Here is a 10,664-nt window from a genome sequence, read left to right as displayed (position 1 = left end):
AACTGTCAAAGTCTTCGATTTTATTAGTTCTCATGGTGAGACAACATCGTTAGGGATTCAGGTCTCATTTGTGCTCTGAGATCATCTGAATAACGTTGGTGAAGGGGAGGGAAGAGCAGAGATGAAGCATTGACAGACAGCCCTGGATCTGATCATATAAATCTGGGAGAAGGAAGGGGTCAAGAGCCTGGCCTTCCCAGCTTGCCAGCACGAGGCTGAGCAGAGGAAGTGAGAAGAATTGGAACAGTGTTTGTCTTCCTTTCCTCCCAGGTGACCATGGAGAGTACCATGCGAGTCTCAATTATGCTCCTCCTAGTAACTGTGTCCGACTGTGCCGTGATCACAGGGGTAAGTCTCTAGCATTCTCTGTGTCTGGGTTTTGGGACAATGTCAGGGTCTGCACAGATATCAGGAACCACACTCTGTCACATCACAAAGCAAGAGGAAGAGAGAGGTAGCCATCAAACAGCTCCTCGGAGAAGGGTCTGCATGTGATCTCCAAAAATAGTTAGAATTCACTCTGATAAGTGGGGTTGGTTTTGGAGACACTGTGTGTAAATCAACTTGTGTTTTAAATGCATTAGGAGAGCATGGAGAATTTTGAAGTTTAGTTCTTTGGTGAAATGAAGATTTCTGTTTTGTAACAGGGGATTCCTTTACAAAGTGGATTAGCAGTCCCTAATTTGTCTTTTGTGTAAATTTTGGCTTTCATGTGTGATCTGGTCCAGAAGCCTGTTTTAACTTACATGACATGTTGATTTGGTTAAGGTTGGTGAGCTCTTTAGCTGCTGTTGCGTCATCTCACCTCTGCTGCCTCTCAAGGATGCTCAAAACACTTCTTTCACTCTGTGCCCAGTGAGTTCCGAGGGTATCATGGGCCACCCCAACATTGGCTGAGGACTCCCCAAACAAGTTGAAATGCAGTCTCCCAGCAGAGGTTCAGCCCAGGGGCACTGGGCATTTCAATGTCCCAACACTAGGGTGGTGGTGTCCTCTGAGATGCCTAGCTTTACTGTGCATCCCTCTTGTATGGATGGGCACATGCTCTGTTACAGCGCAGGACCACTCTAATTAAAACCAAAGCAATGCTTCACCTGAGAGCTGTCTAGATAAAAAGCAGGAGGAAAAAAGGAGATGAAATTAACTTTTATTTCAACCTCTTCCAGCTTTGTACATAGGAAAGGAGTAATGCCAAACAAAAAAAATTCTTGGAGTTGGATTGGTTTTAATATTCATAGCCAAGACCACTTTATTCTCCATTTTAAAGGAAAGAGACTGTTCAAAAGAAGAGCAAACAAAAAGGCAAGCCAATGCTTTGGGTCTCCAAAGAAATACGAAGGTAGAATTAAACCTAGTAAGTGTGAACTGCTATATGTGGCCTCCGGTCATGTGGCCTGAGGACCTGGGGATAAGAAGGCAGAAGAGAAGTCACGTTGCCCACAGTGATGGATGGGAGCACGTAGTGGACCTGGACGCCTGGGTCAACCTCACTGGGACAGCTCCAACATCTGGCCCAGTGTGGCAGCAGGCAGACAGGTTTGAGGAAGATGGGACACCACCTGCACAGTGAGAAGCAAAATGAGAGAAAGCGAGGGTCAGTCAGAGGAAACATATAGAGCAGCAAGGGGATCAGATAGAACAGGGTATTGAGCAGAAGCCAGGAGCGCCCAGCCACCCTCCATTCTCTATGTCCTGCTGATGTCCCACAGCTGACGCTCAGGAAGAGGACAGGCCTAACCACTCACTCCACTGCTCCTTGGATCATGACTATCCAGGCCATATGTTCTCCCTCCCAGCATGGACACAATTTCCCACCCCTGAGGGAGAGGCAGAATCAAGTGGTGTCTGCTTCCTCTGCCTGTGGCTATCTGGGAACTGCCGGGATGGGAGCCATACCCTTGCTGGGCTGGAGGCAGGAGGTGGTGACCATCAACCACACCTCCTCTGGGCGATGGAGGGATTTGACATCCCCTCCCCCACCCTGGGATGAGGGAGTTGGGAGCTTCCAGTTCCTGTCATGTCCCCCACACCCAAAGGTGCTCCAGGCCTTGTACTGGACAAGAGCAAATCAAAACCCAGCTTTGAACTTCAGCTCAGTGAAGCCACATAGTTCTCTCAAGTGGACAGGTCAGATGTTTCTCCATCAGGTCCCACCCGAATCTGAAATTCTCCTGGCTCTGGCTTGTATGTAAAGTGGGGTTGTGTGGCCTTCTTGACAAATGGCACCTTCCAGAAACAAGGAAGGACCACACAACCCATTCTGGGAGCCCAACCTGGAGGGGATCCACCCCTAGCTAGGGGCCAGAGAGGGCGGCAGAGGAGCACTAGGGAGAGACACCAGTCCACTGTACCTCTGAGGGCTGAGGCACCAACATGTGGTGGAGACACCATTCCAGGGGTTGGGGCAGAGATGTCCACCCAGGGGCTTGAGCCATCAGGGACCCTACCCCCTTTGAAAGATCTAATTAACTCAGTCCCACCAGCAATCCCTGAGCACCTACAGCGTGGGGAAAAGCTATGCCTCTTAACCTTGGACTTGCTGACAAAGGAATGCTTCCCATTGAGTTGCCTCAAAGGAGCTGGGTGGTCCCTCAGATTCAGGTGGCTAGGGGCCCCCATTGAGCCCCTAGTGCCCTGCCCAGGAGGGAAGCAGGGACAGTAAAGCACAGCTCAAGGTGTCCTGTTAGGTTGAGACACACAGTCACTTCCTCCCCATCCTGACAAGGTCTTCTAGGGTGTGCTCTTTCCTTCTGGTTTCTCTTGGTGGCACTAATGGCCTCCCCCCTCTCTCTTGTTTCTGCAGGCCTGTGAGCGGGATGTCCAGTGTGGAGCAGGCACCTGCTGTGCCATCAGCCTGTGGCTGCGGGGAGTGAGGATGTGCACTCCATTGGGACGGGAAGGAGAGGAGTGTCATCCTGGCAGCCACAAGGTGCTGCACCGCCTGTATGGATGCATGTGTGTGGCCCACCATGGGCTGATCAGACAGCAGGGTTCTGGGGCCTGGCTCAAGCCAAGACCAGCGAGGCTGTGGCTTCTAAGGGCAGTGTCGGGGGATGCCAGCTCTGATTCCTTAACAGCAAATCTAACTCCTGACTGTCAGAGGGGGAGCAGACAACCTTGGAGGTCCTGCTGTCCACTACCATCAGGCACCCACCCGAATTAGTGCTCTGCAGATGATATGTATACTTTGGTACAGGGCTTGACATTGTCCACCTATGACCTTCTAGGCAGGATATAGGTGGATTTAATCCTTATAGAAACCCTGGGCCATGGTGGGGAAACTGAGGTACAGAGAAGTCGTGTGACTTGCTTAACACACACAGCCAATGAGAAAGCAGGATTGGAACTACAGTTTTCCATTTATGTATGTATGTATGTATGTTTGTTTGTTTGTTTTTGAGACAGGGTCTCATATGTAGTCAGGCTGGACTGAAACTTGAGACTCTTCTGCCTCAGCCTCTAGACTGTTGGGATTACAGGCATGGGCCGCCATACCAGGTTTCTTGGAGCTCCAATTTTCAGGTGTCAACTTCAACTGTAGTTACATTTCACTGATTTGGGCTCTGCCTCCTTGTTTTTGGAGGAATGGTACCAATCATATAAGCTGTTAGACCTGGAGGCTGGCCACCACCAGCCCTTGATTTGCTGTGTGATTTTGGGCCTCACGTGTTCATTGAAGGGAGCAGACTAGTCATCCGTAAAGTCACTTACACATCTTACAAATTCAGATTTTGAAAGGCCCCAAAATGCCCTTTGCTCCCTAGGAACCTCCCTTCAGGAACATGAAATAAGGCCTGACAAATGGCCTTCCATACATGGCTGGGCTAGAGTGATGGAAGCAGGTGCCTAAAGCACACACTTTAAGGAGACACTCACCCTGCTTCCAAATCCCTGACAGCTAGTTCCTAGGTCGTAGGTCAACCATGATTCTTTGCTTTTGCAAGGTCAGGTGATGCAGGGGCCTGCACGGGGCAGGGCCTGCCAACTCTCAGACCTTTCTCCTTTCAGCCTGGGCTCCAGGAGTCTACCGCACAGCTGGTGATTGGCCTGCATAGCCTCCCATACTCTCTTGGATTTAGAAAATCCTCCATCAGTTTCACTCCTGATCATGGCCTCCCTCTCAACCCCCTCCACAGCCAAGGAGGCTGAAGGCTGAGGAACTAGGCTGGGTAGCCCAGCAGTCTTTGCAAATATATAAAGTCAACCTTTTCACAACCATGTGTGGTATGTGCTATTAACCCATTTTACGGTTAATAAAGTTGAGGCACAGCAAGGCTGAACAAGTTGTCAATTATTATACAGACCTGGGATTTATATCCAGGCAGTTTCCTGCTGGACCTAGGGAGGTGTGAGTCTGTCCCTTCATAGCTGCACCTGGGCACCCAGTGCAGAGCTCAGCACATAACAGAAGAGCACTCAAGAGAGGTGTGTATGTACACAGCTGCCTGGGTCCAAATTCTAGCTCCTTCACAGATTGGTTCACTCTGTGCCTTGCTTTCCTCATTTGTAATGGGGAGGTAGGGTGACCAGAGGCTCCTTCGAAAGTTCTGCTTCCTGTGGTGAAAGTGCTGCTCTCTTCTCTCCCCAGATCCCCTTCTTCCGGAAACGCCAGCATCACGCCTGTCCCTGTCTGCCCAGCCTCCTGTGCTTGCGGTTTCTGGATGGCAGATACCGCTGCTCCATGAACCTGAAGAACATCAACTTCTAGAAATTTGCTGGAGTCAGGACACCCACTGGGCCTCTCTTGAGCACAGCTTGGGATGATCTCTTCCATCTCTTCTGGATTTTTGCTTCTACCTTGCAACCCAGCCCCCCAAGTCCCCCAGGCCCTATACTGTCAGCCTGGAGACCTCCTGCCCAGACCATATGTGTGCATGCAGGTGGGCGGAGTTCCCACTGTGGCATGATCCATGAGGCCAGCCCGAGGGTGTCCAGCTTGAGTTGTGGCCCTGATAGGGTCAGCCTGATGCTTCCCTGCTCAGGCTGCCTGAGAGGTTGTGAATGGTGGAAAGGACATCACTGTCCTCCTCCTGCATGTGCCCTTCTCCCTGAGCCAGATATTCCCAAGCCCAGGCCCTTGGGTAGTGTTGCTCAAAGTCACAGGTCTCATGAGGACTGGGAGAGCCAACTTGAGGGTTGTTCACTTTTCTTTCACTGACTCACTCTTATTTCAAGAGCACAGACCCAAGGTCAGCTCTTCCCAGAGGTCGGAAGTCAGTCATCTGGAGGCAGATGTGGGAGCCAGGGAGGTCAGGCTCCCGAGGCTCGGGTCCCAGCTAGCCTGTGACCTGTGACCTTCAGCCTGCGCTAGGTCAGAATTGCATTGTATCTTAAAGCCACTCCTCACACCCTCTACCAGTTATCAGTGAAGCTCCCAGTTTCCAGTGCCTCCCAATTTAAATGCAAACGGTGGGCTTCAATCTTACCTGACAGTGACTTTTTTAGAAGGCAATTAGGAAGTCACCTTAAATAGCTGCTTGTAAGGATGAGACCCATTGAGCAGGTCTGCCAGGCTGGGAGGAGAAGAGAGAGGGAGGGAGCAGGACAGAGGCTGAAGGAAGCTTGGGTTCCAGGGCAGAAAGACACTGTGCCCACAGACCTTTTTTAGGTTCTGCTTCAGAATAAAAGAAGGAGCCAAACGGAGGTGTGTGGTATGGTCTTCCTATTACTGCTTGTAGACAGGGGTCCCTGTCTGTGGAGACCAGGCCATGTTGGGCAAGGGTGGAGTGATGGGTGTTCCTCCTCCTTGCCCTGGCAGTGTTTTGGAGCAAGTGTTTCTAAGTGTCTTTGAGTGAGGGGCAAGAGGCAGCTCAGAGAATTCTGGGTGGGATGGTTGCTGCTTTGAAGCGTTGGGGTGGAGTAGGAGATGCCATTGTGGAGACTACTTAGGTGATCTGGATGCAACTCTCATTTCTGAAACTTGGTCTGTTTGGCTTTATGTCAAATACTTGAGCTCCTGGTATCGGGGTATCACGGATGGAGCTAGTAAGGTCATGAACCCTATGTCTGAACCCAGGGCTGGGAACTTCTCTACCTGCTGGTCCTGCTGCCTCTTCCCCACCTCAATTCTTATTCTAGAAAAATGTAGAATGCGAAAGGAAGTTATAGCCAGGAGCTGGTGGTTCACACTTGTAATCCTAGCTAGCTACTTGAGAGGCTGAGATTGGGAGAACTGAGGCTCAAGTCCAGCCCAGGGAAATAGTTTCTGAGACCCCATCTCCAAAATAACCAGAGCAAAATGAACTGGAGGCATGGAACAAGCAGTAGAGCGCCTACTTTGCAGGTGACTGCTTTGCAAGTGTGAAGCCCTGAGTTCAAACTCCAGTCCCACCCAAAACAAAACAAAACACAAAAACAGAGGAAATTATATCGTATCACACTGTACTTCTCAGAAGCCTCCAGGAGAGTCCGCCGTGGCTTCTGAGGCCTGGGGGTTCCTGCCCACCCAGAAAGCTCATTCTACATCTGTCCTCCATCCCTCCTGCCCCTCCCTGCTCAGCAGTCTTTATTCCATCCAGGCCAGGCCAGGCCAGGCCAACCCCCATCCTGTCTGTCTTTGTTTTGTCTCTCAGACAGACATTGCCACCTGCTGTGTTGACTTGTACAGCCGTTCCTTCCTGCACCACACAGGCCTTTTTCTCTTCTCATTTCAGGCTCAGGTCCTGGATGGAATTTCCTTTGCAAATCTGAAATTCCAATTTGACTGTCCTTGCTCTTGGGATCTCAAGGCACCGCTAATTGTCATGGCCCTGACTTCTTTTGGGGGCCTTTTCCATATCGTGCTCCTTTCTGCAAGCAGAGTCACTGAGTGAACAATGGTTACAGCTTTGGGAGCAGACACCAGGATGCCCCATAGCACTCCCTAACACACGGCCATCTCACCCCTCCCACCTCCATCTGAGAGCAGGTCAATTGCTGACCAAGGGGTGGGTGAATCATCAATAGAATCTAATTGGACTTATTCTCAGTTTTTCATATCTTACATTTGAGGATTATGTAATTGGTCTTCATTCCAATTCCCTGGTGCTGTTGCTGAACACAGAAAGCCAGACAAAGGGGAAGATGGGGAGGCTAAGAAAAATACATTCTTTCTATGTAGAAATATGTTCTTCATAAGTATAGCTATAAACAGAATCTACTTATGAGAACAATATATCCCGGAAACAGATATATTCTAGGAAAATAAGACCAGGTGAAGTTGACATTCTTCAAGATCCACCCTCTTATTTGGCCCTCAAGCTTTCATTGTCAACTAATGGTGTCTTGCTCCATCTAGTGTCTATTATAGGGATAGCAAGAAGAGTTGAGATGGGAGAGATGGGAGCCTTAGGAAGGGAACATCCCCAAACATCCACTGGTATTAGACTCAATTAGAAAGCTAAAGGGACAATATTCACACCTGTGGAAAGAGGTCTTCCACTTTAAGGACCATAGGAAAGATGATCAATTGCCAGTCTCATCTTAGATGCTTGTCTTGGAAGTTGCTCTCCTGCTGATTTTAGTTCAGGTGCTGTGGCCTGTGTTCTCACACTGTCTCCAGAGTTAGGAAAGTGTGTGCGGATATGAGTCAGAGTAACACAACTGGCTGATCTTGTTTCCATCTGTGTATCGCCAGGACGGAGCAGGAACCACAGAGCTGGCTCTCTGGGGCTTCTTGGTTACTCAGCCTCCCTCTCTAAATAAACCCTCATTTTCATTCATTCAGATCAATACCTCCACCATCTCTACAGTATCCCTGGGGAGCTGGGGTGACCTATGTCTAGAGCCCTCCCCACAGAGGCAGGAGGGCCAGACACAGAGAGGAGGGCAGAGGCCAGAGCAGAGATTCTGCCCAGGTAGAAATCTGTTGCAACACCACCTCCACCCACATGGTAATGGTGAGCAGTGGACTGCATAGTTCCTGACATTCTGATGACTGAGAGAACACAAGACCAGGCATAGTGACTTGTTTCTCCTATTTGGTTATCACTAGCTAAGAGATCTTAGCCCTTGGGCTCTGGGGCACAGTGACCAAAGGTGATACCCAAGGAGGAACAGGACTCCTTCTTGGAACAGTAGAGGCTCCAGTGCTAAAGCACTGGCCTCAGAGTGGGGTTTGACCATGTTCAAAGCCAGCCTGAGGAAATAATTCACGAGACCCTATATTGAAAATACACAACACAAAAAAAGGGCTGGTGGAATGGCTCAAGGTATAGTCCAAGTTCAAATCCCAGTACTGCCAAAAGCAAAACAAAACAAAACAAAACAAAACAAAAACAACAGAAAACCCCAGAAATCAAAATCAGATCTGCCAGGTGAGGAGGGGAAGCCCTGGGGCACTCTGTCTGTGTGTCTCTAGGGATGCCCCTTCTCATCAGAAATTGGAAAGTAAACAAAGAACTGTCTTTAAACAAACAACTCCTCTCTGTTTCTAATGACTAAACCAATGACATGTGGCATGCAAACCTGGAATATTATTCAGTTCTAAAAAGCAAAGAAATACCTTTAATATGCTACAGCATGGATTATCCATGAGAACATCCACTAAATTAATTTGAGGAAGCCAGTCACAAACGACCCTAATTTTGTATGATTTCATTAACCCACAATAAGCAAATCCATAGAAACAGAGCTGCCCAGGGTTGGGGGTGGGGTAGAGACAGAAAAATGGGGGGTCACTGTGAATGGATTTAGGGTTTCCTATGCATTTTTCTTTTACTCTTATTGGGGGGAGTGGTATTGGGGTTTGAACTCAAGGTCCCCTACTTGCTAGGCAAGTGTTCTAACACTTGAGCCATGATCCCAATCTCAAGGTTTCTTTTTGAGATGACAAAAATGTTCTAAGACAAGATCATAGAGATGGTTGTACAACTGTAAAAATCCTAAAAATTACTCCATAGAATGGTTTGTGAATTATGTCACAATAAAGCTATTAAAATCCACAAAGTAAAAAAGAGAAGGAAAGACAAAAAGATGTGGTGTTCAAGGCTGGTAGAGCGGCTCAAGGGGTAGAGCGCCTGCCTAGCAAGTGTGAAGCCCTTAGTTCAAATCCCAGTACCACACACAAAAAAAGAAGTAGCCTTCAGTAACTTCAGTACAGACCTGGAAAGACTGACGCTAGGAAAGGCCAGCCTTGGCCTCAGGAACTGGGTGCTTCTAGAATCCAAGAGACCTTCAAGATTAGGTGGACGCCAACACCAAGGAGGGTGGGCATCCCAGGGCTGAAAAATGACTTGGCTTCCTTTCACACAGGTATTTTTAATTTTTATTTATTTATTTAGGTAGAACTGGGGTTTGAATTCAGGGTTACATTTACAAAGCAGACGCCTTGCCTCTTGAGCCATACTTTCAGTCCATTTTGCTCCAGTTATTTTGGAGATGGGGTCTCATGAACAAGATTTGCCCAGGCTGGCCTCAAATTGTGATCCTTCTGATCTCAGCCTCCCAAGAAACTAAAATTATAGGCATGAGCCACTGGCACCTGGCTCAAATAGGTATTTTTTAAACATTCATTTAACATTTACTTTGTGGGGGATAAGAAGAATGATTTCATGTCAACTTAAACTGTACACAGTCAGATCTCCATACTCATGGTTCCACATATGCATTCAATCAACTGTAGGTCAAAAATACTTAAAAAAATCTATACTCAACAGGCATAGACTTTTGTCATTATTCCCTCAACAATATACTACGATGTTTTTTGACAGTACTGTGGTTTGAACCCAGAGCCTCATGAACACTAGGCAGGCTCTCTACCACTTGAGCCCAGCCCAGTTCAACAACTTTTATTTTTGGAATGAGGGGTATGTCTTTACTTTTTATTTTTTTATTATTCATATGTGCTCAACAACTTTTACGTTGTATTAAGTAAAATAAGTCATTTAGAGAGGATTTAAAGTATGTGGGAGGAAGTGGGTTAGTTACATGCAAATTCGATGCAATTTTACACTTGCTTTTTTTTTTTCTTTTTTTTGGTGGTGTTGGGAGTTGAAGTCAGGGCCTCCTGCTTGCTAGGCAGGCGTGTGCCTCTTGAGCCCCTCTGCCAGTCCCGTGCCATTTTATAAATGCCATCCTTGCACACTTGAAATGGAAGAATGCATGGTGTGTGAATTATATCACAATAAAACTATTAAAAACATTAATAAAATCCGCATGTGCATTCAACCAACTGTGGATTCACGACACGAGCACCCTCGCATTTTGGTATTCTTGGGGGTTCTGGAGCAATCCCCTGTGGTACTCAGGGAGAACTGTACCTCTTTATTCATGAACTGCGTGAGGTAGTTGTAAGAGGTGGGTTCTATCCCAGACGACTTCTTGAATGGTGTGCTGAGCTGTCAGCAGTTGAGATGATAAAGTCGCCTATGTGACACAATCAATTTCAGCAGCAGTGAAAGCCCTTAGACCTTGCACTCTACACTTTGGGCTTTCAGTTTTTTGTGACTGTGACTTAAAATGAGCACAAGGAACTTTTATTTCCCCACTGAGGAGCAAGGCTCCTTGGCAGGGCAGAGTTAACGGGCACAGACTCAGTGGGCTCCCTGTGAGACTTTTCACTTGCTACATGTCTGTCACCACAGTCTGTGGCCCCCGCCTTTCCCATGTCTCCTGCTTGCCTGGAGGGAACAGCCTTTGGATCTTGGGGAGGCCACATGACCCAGGTTACAGGAGGGATACTATTT

At 48.1% G+C, this 10,664-nt stretch overlaps 1 protein-coding gene across 1 annotated transcript; it reads left to right on the top strand.

Moving 5' to 3' along the window:
• Positions 1 to 276: 276 nt before the first annotated feature.
• On the top strand, positions 277 to 4,708 carry Prok1 (prokineticin 1). Its single transcript, XM_020187866.1, has 3 exons — positions 277 to 348; positions 2,804 to 2,929; positions 4,589 to 4,708. The coding sequence occupies exons 1-3, from the start codon at positions 277 to 279 to the stop codon at positions 4,706 to 4,708; spliced, it is 318 nt and encodes a 105-aa protein (XP_020043455.1).
• The last annotated feature ends 5,956 nt before the right edge of the window (positions 4,709 to 10,664 follow it).

The sequence above is a fragment of the Castor canadensis genome, chromosome 12 (genome assembly GCF_047511655.1).
Source record: "Castor canadensis chromosome 12, mCasCan1.hap1v2, whole genome shotgun sequence".
NCBI classification, from domain to species: domain Eukaryota; kingdom Metazoa; phylum Chordata; class Mammalia; order Rodentia; family Castoridae; genus Castor; species Castor canadensis.
The sequence above is the reverse complement of the archived record's forward strand: the minus strand, read 5'-3'. Positions and strand labels throughout refer to the sequence as shown.